Raw genomic sequence first — 14,991 nt, 5'->3', positions numbered from 1 at the left:
CAAACAAACAAACAAACAAACATAAATATAGTAATGTAAGTTGGAAAAATGTATGTTTGTCCGTCGAGGTTGCATTTAGCTGAGCCAATTTTTTTCCTCAAGATCAAATCATTCGAGTGTGTTTGTAATTAAGCACAAAGCTGCACAATGGGCTATCAGTGCTCTGCTCACCACCGGTATCGAAACCCGGATTCTAGCATTGTAAGTCCGCAGACATACCGCTGTGCCACTGGGAGGGCCAGCTCATTGGAACGGTTAAAAAGTTATGTCCCAGAAAGCAGTGCAAATTTTAAAAATGTAGTTTACAAGTAGGTTTTGTAAACAGCATTTATAATATGAATTCGATATTCCTTAGTTTTAGTCTGTCGCTTGAAATACCAAAACGCTATATATTTTTTCGAATTTCGACATATTCTACTAACAGAATAATAGAATTTGGAAAAACGGATTCTGTCCGTCCGTTACGTACGAATATAAAGAAGAGAAAAACATAGAAAACAATTATATGTATAGGTGTAAGGCTTTCTCAGGGCGTTTTTTATGGGTGCATGTTAATTTCTGTGTGTATATGTTGTTAAACTTTAACAAAAACCTTTTTTCTTCTTCAACATTTTTAAATCATAATTTTAATGTAATGCTGTAGCACCAAAACGATTTTTAAAGCCATTTTAAGAGTATTGTTTATGCAGTTTTGTGCTAATCAAAAGGTTTCTTTGTAGTTAATCACAAAGCTACATAAAGGCTTATCTGTGCTCTGCCCACCTCGGGTATCGAAACCCGGTTTCTAGTCCTCAGACATACCGCTGTACCGTTGGACAGCGATAAAAAAATTGTACATGTTCATATTTTAAAGAAAACACATATGCAATAAGCATCTTCAAACATGTTTCGTTTTTATTTGAGTTTCGAATAAATTTGGTGTGCAATTTTCAAAATTTTGATTCCAAATTTAATGTTGTGTTTTGAGAATTATGTTAGCAAGTGCAAAACATGGTTGATTATTTCAAACTTTTGAAGGTGAGATTGGTACTTAGAATCATTATTGCAGGATATGGATTTTAGTTTTAAAAGTGTCATATCTTAGTGGCAAAGTATTTGACTTTGTGTGGTTAGATAAGAATGCGAATTGATAGAAATATCACAAATCTATATATTTTGTCGAATTTCGACACATTCTACAAGTTATTAATAACAAAGTGTTAAAATAAGAGTAGTTTAAAATCAAGGATATTATGTATACTATAACATTCTCGTTAATTCTGATAACCTGAAACAGATGAACAGAAATAGTTCAAATTATTAATTACCCCATTATGAATATACTAGTGTTCTTTCAGATTTGGGTGTCTATTTACTGTGAAGTGTCTGTATGGTTAGTGCTTATAACAGGTTATTTATGTTTTCAGAAGAACGTTCCATGCCTATAGATTTAATTTCACATATTTGTATACAGATATTAGAGTAGAAGCACCACGTAATATCTTATAGCTTTGAACGAGAGCGGTTCAGTTATGTTGACTTTATTATCCTAAATACTTTTCTATTTCTGTATTCTTTTGAGGTCATGTTACAAAGAGTGAGACTAGATTTCTTGTTCATTTCCCGTTTGTACGAGTCAATCATATCCCGTAAATCCAGTATCGGTGGTGCAGTCATTTGTCTCTTACAAAGTAGCAATAAGCTTACAGATCAGCGATCCTGGTCTGCAGCATATTCTTGGAACAGAATCTGTATTAGGGAGTTCCGGGAAGTGGGGTCTATTTGGACGCTTCGGTTGGGATGGAGCAAGGACAATATACCCGTACTCAATGGAGTTCCTGGGCAGTGACTGCCCATGTTATAGAAGAATTCAAACGACCTTATTGTTTCCAGCTCAAGTGTCGGTAATTTGATAACTTCCACTTTTAAAAATGTACGAATTCAGTTGTAAATACAAAAGAAGCTTAACTTTCTGGCTTCAGCTAAGTTTTGTTTTAATATACTAGTGTATAAATTTGTTAAAATGCATTTCACTCAAAAGAAATGCGAAATCATAATCAAGTTGTTTCCAATTCTCCGGAAAAACAAACTTTTCACATAAGAAGAGTGCGTACAAGCTTCAGGTTTTAAAAATTACGAGACTATTTGAAAACATCAATGTGTTTGTCATATATATCTAAAGCTTCGTGGATTACGAAAAAATAATCAATTTTAATAATGATTCTACCTTGAGTTTAAAATTTAAAAAATAGGTCAAAATATGGCAAATCAAAATCCTCTTGGTTGATTTTCGATTTTTCTCTTTGTATTTTTTAAAGACCACGTTTCTGCCTTGTTGTTTTTTCTCTACTGTTTCATATTTTTAAAAAAAAGGTTTCATTTGGTAAACATAAAATTAAAAAATAAACTATTGTAGTTCCAAATTAAGAGTAAGTCCCAGATCCTAATCCTCTATACTAGCCTACAGACATAAAAACTGGAGAGTAGCTTGGTAAATTCAAATTTACTTGATAAATATATCTGCCATGGCAGATATTTAACATTTATTTTAGCCTTGAAAAGTGATATTACCCTCATGCGAGTCTGGAATTTTGTTCCTCAATTTCAAGGGTATTCACCCTCAACCTATCTAGTTTAAAGCTTTCAAGTTTCAGATACGCAATGAAATATCAAAACCTATCACAATGTCTCTCATTGTGCATTTGAAAATAAGAACAGAAGAGTTTATCTATATAAACAGCCCCCAGTGGCAAAGCGGTATGTCTGCGGACTTACAACTCTAGAAACCGGGTTTTGATGCCCGTGGTGGGCAGAGCACAGATAGCCAGCCCATTGTGTAGCTTTGTGCTCAACTTCAAACAAACTATATAAACGTGGCAAAGGAAGAGTTAAGTGTTTGATAGCAGACGATTGTTTTTCTACAGAACTTAAAAAATTTTTCTAAAAATTTGTTTTTTATTATTGTTGTTGTACATCTTCTAACACCTTTCTTTTTTTTTATCAAAAAGTAACTCTTTTTATCTGTGAGATTTAGTTAAATATAATAAATCAAACACACCTGATTTATTTTAGAAATTTAGGCACTTAAATGGAATGTTTTTTCAACTAGAGCATATCTCACTATATGTTAGTCTTTTTTAGATCAGTGGTTTCCAATTTTTCTTTTAGATTGGTTGTTTCGGAAATTCGCAAGAAACTTCACAATAAGGGTTATCTGTGTTAGCTGTTCCTAATGTTAAACTAGAAAGAAGGAACCCAGTCAACAGTGCCCATCGCCAACTATTGGGCTATTCTAATCGAATAACGGTCTTAACTGTCACTTTTATAACACGCCAACTGCTCAAAAGCGCGATTTTGTGGCAATTGGATGCGTACTACAGAATCACAGTCTGGCAGGGTAACCAATAGGACACAAATGGCCATTTTTAGGCTAAGGCTTAGTAGTTACTTATATTGTTTACTCATTCAAGACAATAAGGAAAATGTAGAGTTGCTTAACAAAGAAAATATCACATTTAAAATAATATGTTGGAAAAAAGTATTCATTTTCCATTAGTGATATACTTGCTCTTGGTTGACGTCAGATTTTTCAGCCCATTTTGCAAGATCCTCTAAGCTTCAACAAATTTGACATTTCATATACAAAAGGTGCGATTTTTTAAATTTATTTCCTAGTTCGTTATACATACCAGTTATAGAACCTGAGCCAAATGCATTGCTCTCAACAGCCTCTCCTATCCACAAGCAGTCAGTAAAACAATCTTTCATATCTTCTATCTAATAATGATTTTCCAAATAACGATAAATGACTTTCGTCCGAGTAGGATTCCATAACAAATTTTAATACCTTACAGAAAATACGAAAAACACCTTTATGAAGTTTATAATGACTAGCTGAGAATACGCATTAAGGATGAAAAAATTGTAGAAAATACAATGTTAGATAATATTTTCCTTTCTTCTTTATTAAATCCCTAATGACTTCATTAGAAGCTAACATACACATATATAATGAACCATCTTTATATTAAACTTAATCTTGTCCGGATACTTCCAAAGTTAGTCTCAGAAGTTTTGTACCATTTATTATCTTAATAAATGTTTAAATGACAGTGATAATACACACATTACTTTTTATTACAAATAATAATTATTACAATAATGAGAATGGCTTACGCATGACAATAAAATATCAATACAATAATACACCAAAAGAATACACAAATATTTGTAGTAAAAGACCGTGTTTTAAATGTCTATATACACCGAGAGCTCTGACAAAAATATAATAAATAAATGTACACTCGTGCTCTACTTTAGTTCCATCTTATAACTACTTTCAATAAACACTTCCATCTTATAACTACTTTCAATAAACACACCTCCAAAGGCTGTTATGGTAATTAAAAAAATTCAATAATGCTCACTCGTACAGTATTTCACATTTATATAAAACCATCTCGTACAAGTTACGATCGGTGAATGAACATCTCTTCTAAAGCACTTTCATGTAACGGAACAGTCACAATTTATGAGTGGAAAGATATTTCTCTTTAATAAAATATTCCAAAAAGCTATTAGAAGTTATCCCATCACGATATTAAGTTATATTTACCGATGAAAATGTGCACAACCTTAAACATATATTAGTAGGGACGATTTTCGTACTTTATGTAATATACTGGGATGAATTGGAAATAAATACCTTTCTAAAAACCTATAACAACAACAACAACATGCTTTGGTGATAGATCATACATTTTTTTTTATGGATTGCTGGCTTAAATAATCAGTTTGTTTTCATTTGACGATATTCAAACTTCTTCTACAACACATGGTAAAGTTCTGTGAATGGTCTGCTTCGTTAAACGGATTTGTTTTTATTTCCGAATCTTTAAAGCATAATAATTGATATTATAAGCCCTGGAAAGATTCAGATTTTCATCTTCCAACATACGAGGTTTACAAGTGTGCATTTGAGAAAAAGGTAAATTTTAAACCACACAGTTTTAGTGGAAGTTCAAAATAACGACGGTTTTTCGTATATCGTTTGCTCATTCCCTATCAAAATCCCGTATATTATATACATAATCAGATCGTCAGTGTTATGATGAGTTTTGTTTTTTATTACAGAAGAAGCTTGGAAGACTGAAAGAAAGAACCCACTGTATTACTATAATTAATAAATAACAAAAATAAACTTTTCAACTTCCAAACTAGAACAGAAACCAACAGCCAACATACAAAAGAAATCTAACAGAACCATCCTGGGCAAAACCAAGGTATTTTAATGCCAATAAAAAAAACTAGTAAATGCAGTACACATCTAAAAACGAACAGATATGAGATAGTTATTCAAGTACAATACATAAGCGACAATTTATGCGTTACTGGGATAGCGATCACAAAACTATGTTACTGCCCCCCCTTTTTTTACTTGATGCATCATATATGGCAAATCCCTACTATTACACACACAGGATTACAATGCACCTCAACTCCCTGGCATAGAACCAGTATTGAACGAGTTAGCAACAACTTACATGCAGTTACTAATAATGCTGTGCAACTTATCTGTGATCCCATGAATTATCTTTCGGAAAGTATTTAAAAAAATCTTTTGATTTTTTTCTCTCATTAATTCGAAGATATTTTTGAGGGGGGGGGGGTATAAATTCGATTTAATCCTAACAGTTAGTACTGTCTTACCATTTGTTACTTTATTAAATTTAATAATCAAAAAAGTAAGCTTCATATATACCACAAAGTATAAAACTTAAATGAAGCATATTCAATACAATTATAAACTATGAAACTGAAGGATAGTTTTTATGCCTTGCAATTTTTTTTAATAAACAATCTTTTTTGTTATAGAAAAATGAAAAACGAAAACATCAATAATCATTCATCTATGTCTTGATAAAACATTTGATTATTAGCAAGTAAACACTACTGGATGAAGGAAAGATTTTTATGCCTTTTTTTAATCAACATGAAATTCAAGTCAGCAAAAAAAAAACTAAAATTAATGCCCTCTTATAAACTTATCAGAAGCATACTTTTCAAAATATTTTGCTGTCAATTTTGACCCTTTACAAGCCTATTACTGTGATATTGATAAATTCCTTGTTAGTAATACAGGGAAGGCTTTATAATTATTGACAAATTTACTATGCAGTAAAAATTAAAAAAATAATGTAGTACTTTTCTTCTAAGATTTTGGAAAAGAAAGAATTTAAGAAAACCATTAATGTTAATTCAGTTCACAGCTAAGACTTTTTGGTACTTCTACTCATTTTTTGGCAAGGCATAGTTAGATAAATTCAGTAACATTAAAAAAGCCTTATGACAACAAGATTTTGGTAGTATCAATTCAAAAGGTTCACAAACATATCACCTTCATCCAGAAAAAGAACAAACATCTTGACTGCTTTTCTAAGAGCTACATTCATCAGAATCATGGCAAATATAAAACAGTGATGAAGTATTGAAAATGATGTTTTTAAACAGTGTATACTTGTTAACAAGTAATCATGCAAGTTCACTTTTAGATCCATTATACCTTTTACTGAAAATCCAAAGCTTTGCTACCTTTACATGTACCTTCAAGTAAACACAAATTACTAGGCTTATTACAACATACTATACTTCACTAACAATGCTATGTAACACTTCTGAAAGTTTTTTTGCTGCATTTACCAATGTTTTGGAAGTTTTAAAACATATTTTATTTTTATACTTAGACAAATGTGATGATAATAATACATTAGAAATGAAGTTCACTTTATAACACACTTAATGTGAGAAACGGTTTAATATGTTCACACTGAACCCCCATGTGTTCAAAAAGTTTTTTTTTTCATGGGAAGTAATGGAGATTCTTTGGGTATGTTGACAACAGACTTTTAAAGTTTTGTACACTCTTACAACAAATCTTATATTCATAACAGTTTCTTTGGATGCATGAAAGGTACTCTACAAGATTTATATTAATTGTATATTATGATAAATATAGTTTTATAAGTGAGAAGTTGCACTACTGTTGTATGAAACTACCTTTGGTAAGTTCTTCATATAGTATATTAAAGATATGCCACTAGATGTCAAATTAAAACAACTTTATTATGTGCTTCTGATTAGCAGTTGTTTTGGTTATGTTGGTAATGGAGATAAATTCTTGGATATGATAGAGTAGATTGAGGGGGTTAGGTATGCAATTTGGGATTACCATAGGTTTGAAACATGTTTAAAATGTTTAATACTACTACAAAATATTTTGTTTTCAAAAATATGTTATACTACCCAGACACAGTTCAGATTAAACACTCTTGACATCCACCATTTCCTATCAATTTTTTTCATTTTTGTTGAAAACAAAATTCTCTGTTAGCCCTTTGACTAATGTAAAACAATGGTGATGTAATGAATAAAGCAGAGATGGAAAGTAAAAATTTTTGAATCAATTTTACACAATGTACAGTTGTACATAATTACTGTATGCAGCCATAAGCTATGTCAACATCATTCAAATTAAAACAGACAAACAGCAATAGTCTTAGTGTGCATGAATCTGCTATTGTGTACTCAACAGTATGGTGCCCTCCATAGTTCTGACAATTGCAACTCGATTTAAGTCATATTTGGATAAGCATGTATTTATAACATATTGTAATTAAACTATTTCAAAAGTAAGTTTCATAAGTTATTAAATGAATAAAAGCAAGTTGTGTTTATGGACCTTTTTTGGTAGATATATTACTGATTATTAGAGAGAGAAAACAAAATTATAGCTGATTGTGAAAACAGCTCCAAAACTGGCACTGTCTACATAGTACCCAATACTCTACTTTTGGCTACTGAATTGAGATGATTTAGTTACTGCTAACTTTCTGTCAGTAGTCAATCTGGACACTGGTTTTTTCAAGAGTCAAATCTGAACCTTGTATTATAGGGTAAACTTGCCAGACATATACTTTTTATTAATCATAATTTTCATTTTAATAATGTTTTATATTCACATCAATCCAACATAAATAAGCCTCTTTTAGCTGCTCTATCACAGGCTATGCACTAACGTGACAGACATGGAATGAAAAATACATAAAAAGTTGCTAGTTTTACATGAAAATTCAACTATGTTCATAACTCTTTCATACTAAATCAAAATATGACAACTATAACACAATGGAAGGAAAAAAATGAAATATAGCATTATGTTAATAAAAAAAAAAAAGTATGGAAATATTCCTTCAATAAAATTAAACAAAGTAATGGAATCATTACTTGAAATTAATAGTCTGTGTCATGTTATCTTTTTTTCCTTAAATTATGATTCGTTAACAGAACTTTAAAAGTTTTAAAATAGTTTTTAATTTTTTTCTCTTATTTGTGACCTATTTGAGAATCTAAATCGGATTCTACAATCTACATAATAAATGTGCTTTCATGTGATAATGTAACTCCATTTTTAGAATAATATTTTTACAGTACATAAACACTACCTACAATAGTGGTAGATTTATAATAAACCCATTATCATAATCATACAAGTAAATGACAACATAGGTTAGGTATTTATATATGTACATATATATATCTACAACTATTTACATTTATCGCATAGCTAGCTTTTTACTGTATTATCAAAACAATGACGTTTGGCAGGAGGGGCATCATCATGTTTGGATGACTCAGAAGTTGGTTGTCCTCCTCTTTCAAACATGTACTTCAGTTGTGGCATATACGATTCCAAGTCTTTAACAGTTACTAACTTGTCATCAGGTGAGATATTTACTCCATGCTTCATCATCAAGTCCATTTGTAGCCTGTAAGTAATAAAAATATTTCAGATATAATATTCTTAGGAGGTCCACTCATGTTTTCAGCTGGAACAATAAAAACAACACAATAACTACCCTTTATTTTCTTATGCCTACTGTTAGCGATGGTTCTTATGATCATCAGGGCATCTCAAAAAAAAAAAAAAATCATGTTTCCAACATAATCATTAATTGCAGTGATAAGATAAATAACATTACAACAACAATTTCTGAGTTTTAACATATGAGAAGTCTATCAAGATAAATTTAGGTTTAGAAAACAAATATATCCAAAGTAAAAAACTGCTTTCTTTGTTGCTGTTGAGAACTTCCATTTTCAAGTAACATTCTGAGAATTAAAGGAAATCCATAACTTTTCAGGTTGTTTGTGGTAGTGATCAGAGTATCAAAATAAGCACTACATGTTCCTCATAATTCAAGATCACAATACACATTTCCAACAGTACATGATTCTTTATTTTATCTAACAAATAAATTACCATATAGTTCTTTTACTATAAAATTAATTATCAAAGTAGAAAAGCTGAAGATCACTGACACCTGACCAGATTAGTTGGATATCCTCAGTAATCTTTAATAACCAGCAGTGATATACCTAGCTTTTTTGTCCATTTGTTCCAAAACTCACAAACCAAGCAATGTGTTTCCATCTTTCAGAAGTTACATTCAAATATGTAACTACCATTTATTTGCACAAAATGACCATATATAGCTCAATAACTTTTGACTTGAATCTGACAGCTATTAAAAGGAGATAATTTTGAACAACATAGCAGTCAAGACTTACACTTTGCCATGCACCCTATGATAAATTATACCAGTGATTCATTTACCTGCAAGTTTTTAGAAGTCAATACCTGTATGATTTTTACTAATTTCATTGCAATTCAAATAAGAGGGTTACTTAATATATTGTTCACTGATTTTAAGAAATGCCAATCTTTTCTTATAAATAGGTGTAGATCCAGACTAGATTTTGTTCAAAGCCAATAATAACATACACATCTCACCAGAACAAAAAATAATAACTAATTAAAAACGACTTGTACTGAGTTTGATTTGTAAACTGTAGAACTATCATTTTCATAAAAAAAAAGTATGTTAACAATTTTCTAATCAATTCTGAAAAATATTACTTTAGTTACAAATTTAAAACAAAATTCTATCTAGTTTAATTCATACAAGTTGTAGAAATGGTTTTCATTAAAATAATCTCACTTCTTAACACATGCATTTATTTTTAGCCATGACATTGCAGCTTATAGAACAAGTTTTTTTTTCTTTTTCAAGTACAAACTTTTAGCTCATAGGTCCACAATTACAGTTTTGGACTCAGGAGGTCAAACCCTGTCAACTGATGTATTTGACCACACCCAAGTTCTCACAGATTAATTTTTTCTAATCCTGCCTAAAAGAATTTCAATTTGAGGATAAGCTGAAAGAGATCCAAAGGGGTGATAAAATGGAATTGGGTATAAACACACCCCACACTTGGTATTGCTGGTGCACAAAAATATAGCTAATAAAAAGGAAAAAACAGTCTTGTAGATTCATTTACTCTAATCCTGCCTAAAAGAATTTCACGTGCCATGGCTATTGAGGATTCCATTTTGTTTAATTTGAATTCAGATTTCAACAGAGTAAATACTGAGCATCAAAGTTTGAATTGCATCAGTTGTAAATCTTGTTCTACAATTGAAGCAAAACAAAATTCTTGGAACTAAATTACAAACATATTTTCATTTATTTTCACTCATGGGTTCTTAGAATCATCTTTAATTTTTGTTTTCAGTCATATTTAATTGAAAATCAATTAAGAAAAATAAAGTACAAGTTAAAGAACAGAAATAAATAATAACAAAAAGCAAAAGTTAAACAGTTTAATACTAATACAACAGAAAATATCATTAATGATATTATCACTACTACAACCATGTATTCAGAATTAAGACACTACTTAAGTATTCACGCAAATTGGTTAAGCATTTCTGTTGTCAGAAGAAACAAATCAAAGGATATCTGTGACATCCTCCTGGTCTAGAAAGAGTTAACACACATTATACTTCACTATTGCACCCTCTCATTTTTATGTGCCCCATGAACATAATACTTTTTCTACCCGATTAATTTAGTTGGCATCCAAGATGCATATTTTTGCATTACTAAGACCAATGAGCCAAGAAAAATCAAAATGTTCATAGCTTATAGTTTATTATTCTACACATCATTTTCAGCTCCTTCCAGTGATACCCTGCTGTATCATTGAGCATGGGTGATCACATCGACATCACAACTTCCTTTATCGAAAATGTTGACTTCCTGCAAAAAGGTGAAAATCCTGGGAAGTATAATAGTTCATGGAAAAATATGTTTCACAAGGTGACTGCCAAGTCCAGTCTGAGAGAAAGCTATGTTAGATGCACAGTATGGAATTGTGATGGCTTTATTCATTAGTAATAATACATCAAATAATGTATGAAACATACACCACCTTCTATAATCGCGCACCTATTCTGAAACTAGTGCCATCTCCTTTGATAGCATAACCACTCTTTAGTTTTATATTTAGTCTAACCTGTACAGTATTACTTTACCATTAAAGAAAGAAGCAGCATTTTTCTTTTCTCACTTTTGGCTTTGCATTTCTTTACTCATTTTTCTGGGTATTTTAATACTCAAAAGATTTTTTTTTCACCCCCTTTTTTTTGTTCTCATGAACAAACTGTTGCTCATGCCTAAAGTTGTTAACTGACTTCGTCTAGTCATAGATCTCTTTTGTTTTACTTATGCAGACAAATTTATATTTATAAATTACTTTTATTTCAAATAGCAAACATGTATTAAAGTGAAACATCTTTGTTAAAAAAAACTGCTAAAGAATATGCCTAACTTTTCTCCGTAAATAGTTTTACATATCACTGACTTGTGCATTGATTTGCAAGTGACAAGAATGAAATAATTATTCTTTTTTATATATATTTCATTCAAATCAATTAAGTTGTATAAAAGGGGGGGATATATATGAGCAGCACCAACTTTGGCACTAAATGATACAGAGTTCAATGAAAAATGCAGTTCATACAATTGCCAACAGTGCAGTAGGAATAATCTCATTTTTTAAAAGAATAAACTTTTTTCAAATCATTATACCTTCATAAAGAATTTTAGATAAACTGCCCAAAGCCATCTTGCATTATTACACCAGTTATTAGAAGAACAAAATTATGTTATCAATTGATAAAAAATAAAACAGAAAAAAACTTACCTGTTATAATCATACAATGTTACTCCCAAAACATTCTGTAGAACAAACTGACATGATGTTGCAGAGAGACTTGGGAAAAGTTGATGTACCATTTCAGATACACTTGTTGCCAAGTTTTTGTCATTTTGGTAAAGGTCCAAGTTAACCACTGGTAGTTGTCTTCCTTCTATATGAATTTCTTGATATGAAAAGGGTGAAATATCTGTGGAATGTGTTGTGTGAATGATGTCTGCATCATGAGATATTCCACAAGATTCCAACATTACTGGTCCATTTGTATGACTACTAGAAGTTGCTCTCATTACTGGTGAGGGTGGAGGGCTGCATAGATCAATTACCAGTCCAGTTGCATTGCTTGTTGCTCTGTTCTGTTGATGTGTCAGGAGTAATGGAGATGAAATGCTTGGATGTGTTGGAGTTGATTGAGGGGGGGTTGGGTAATGTGGAGGAGGCATACTCGAACCATACGAAGTGGGACTTCTCAGATTCTTTAATTCTGCTTCTGAATGATTGTTCATAGAATCATTTTCACTCAAGCTGGAAAGTACCATGTTGCTAGCAGCTTCTGACACAGAAGAAAGTGGAGATGTCTGAAGAGCATGGCGCAAAGCACTGTTTGATACACTTGCATTTCTTACAGAGTGACTACCTCTCAAGGAGTTTCCTCCCCCATTCAATTGGCAGTTGACATCAAGAATCAAAGGAGGTGGTTCTGGTAGACTATCTTGTCTTTGATGTAAATCTGGTAAACTGTCCTGATGTCTCTGATGAAATACAGAGGAATGGTTTCCTGGTTTTACCAAGTTTCCAAACATATTTTGCTGGACAAGACTGGCTGTGACTGGCTGTGGTGAGAAAACCTGATGCCCTCCTAACTGGTGACTATGTAAGTTAAGCAACATTTGTGAACTGTTAACTGGGTAAGTACCTGATGAACCATTTAGAGATGGAAACATTGGTATTTCATGACTTGAAGAACTGGATAATGATGGAGAATCTAAGTGGTTCAGTAAACTTCCAGGAGGGGGAACAAGGTAGCCACTTGCTGGTACAGCTGGTACATGCCCCCTTAATATACTAGTAGTTGGAATTGGTTGTCCTCTATTATCAACAACCTGAAAGCCATCATGTATAGCACCATTGACTTTTGGAGAAGTTGCTTGTCTCACTGGTGCACCATGATGACCTATGTAAAATGGTGATAAAAGTCTATTTTCTTCTAAACTTTCTTTACTGCTATTAGAAGTCTGCACCTGTAACTGTTGAATTTCTTGTTGTTCAACATATTTGTTTACTGTCTGCCTAGTAACCTGATCAGGAAACACAGACACATTCCAAATTCTTTGAATACTATCTGGGGAAGGTGAAGGAGACATGTGCCCATTGTTTATATGAAGTAAGGGTGTTTTGGGCCACCATTCCTGCATCACTGGTACCTGACCAGATGAAAAAAATAGTTTATCCACACTAACTAGATAGGTACCCCTCTTTAACTTGGTCTTGTTAAGCTGAGCAACATGACACAAAAAATACAGATAAGCTAGGTCCCAATCATTTACATTTCTTGAAGCATCAGCTAATACACCATTTGGTAGCATAGTAAATGGAACATACTTTGATCCATTTTTATCAATGTAGGGTAAAACAATGTTATTCATCATTATCAAACCACATTTCTTAGCCAAAAGCCTGTCACCAGACACAGGAAATAGCTTACTACGACAAGTCTCAAGGAACTCATGAAAACATAATATTTCAGATAAACAAACAACAACATCTTTAGATGTAAAAGTCTTTTGTCCAAACTGAAAAGCACAATGAAATCCATTTATTTCATTAAGAAGTCTGGCTTCATTTTCTGTTATAAAGTAACTTTTGATATTTGTACAAGTAAAAACTACCCACGGCAAAACTCGAGAGTATTTGCTCACTACCTTTGCTTCAACCATTCTCACAGCAATAAATTTATCCTGTCCTCGTAAAATGAAGGGCAAATGAACACCCCCAATTGTTGTCCACCCAAAAATTCCTTGGATGCTAGAGATATCTATGGGAGGTGACACAAGTTCTTTATTTTCTAACTGCAGTTGAACTTGTGCATGAGCATTCTTTGTAGCTTTCAATTGTTGATCTGTAGTATTCTGGGGGTTTTTTGAACTAGGAAGATAAGAAGGTGGCAAGGATATCTGATTGTTTGCAAAAATTTTGTTGTTCTTACTCTCATTTGGAGACTTAAAGGAAACATCTGGTTTCTCTTTTTTTACTACAATTTCTGTATTTTCTTGATTCCCTAACAAGGAACTTCCAGATTCTGCTTGTGTATCTGCCATTCTATCACATTAAAATAAACATAGCAATTACTAATCCCAATGACACAGGGCAGACTCCTCACAAGTTTAAAGAGAGAAGTAACCTAACTTGCATCACTTTCTTCCATAAAGGAATAAAGTATCTTCTAGACGTTAAAATAAATAAGATGAGATGATGGTTTTCCTTCATGCTCAGACTTAACACCTGAAAAAAAAAATCTGACTAAGTCAAAGTTCTGTATGTGATAAGTATACAACCAAGATTGTGATGAAAAAAATAAGTACATTATTTTCCTTTCTCTATAAAGTAACAACTATTTATAACCTCTCCACAATTATTGTTGGTAAGATTCACATTTCAAATAACTTCACATTATTTATACTTATGTACGTCAAAATATTGGTTCTATCTATGGGGTTTTGAGTCTGCTCTATTTCATCATATAGTAACCTAAATTAATTTAGATAAGTGAATAATGCTATGACACTTCATTATGCAACATTATACAGCGGACCAACTGTTTAATGATCATGTGTGTTAAAGATTTCTTTAACATATGATTGCAATCAAAATATTGGTTAGTTTAAATGCTGCACT

General features: G+C 31.9%; 1 protein-coding gene across 8 annotated transcripts in view; it reads right to left on the bottom strand.

Moving 5' to 3' along the window:
* Positions 1 to 6,280: 6,280 nt before the first annotated feature.
* Positions 6,281 to 14,991, bottom strand: part of LOC106461807 — a 19,373-nt gene continuing 10,662 nt past the window's right edge. For all 8 annotated transcript variants that reach the window (XM_022388883.1, XM_013921662.2, XM_013921661.2 and 5 more), the window contains 2 exons: positions 12,085 to 14,598; positions 6,281 to 8,804 (listed from right to left, as the gene is read on the bottom strand). In XM_022388883.1, the coding sequence (XP_022244591.1) occupies positions 8,603 to 8,804; positions 12,085 to 14,414 (2,532 nt within the window). In that variant the 5' untranslated portion in view covers positions 14,415 to 14,598 and the 3' untranslated portion in view covers positions 6,281 to 8,602. The remainder of the gene's footprint in view (positions 8,805 to 12,084; positions 14,599 to 14,991) is intronic.

Source organism: Limulus polyphemus, unplaced genomic scaffold (genome assembly GCF_000517525.1).
Source record: "Limulus polyphemus unplaced genomic scaffold, Limulus_polyphemus-2.1.2 Scaffold1035, whole genome shotgun sequence".
NCBI lineage: Eukaryota > Metazoa > Arthropoda > Merostomata > Xiphosura > Limulidae > Limulus > Limulus polyphemus.
The sequence above is the reverse complement of the archived record's forward strand: the minus strand, read 5'-3'. Positions and strand labels throughout refer to the sequence as shown.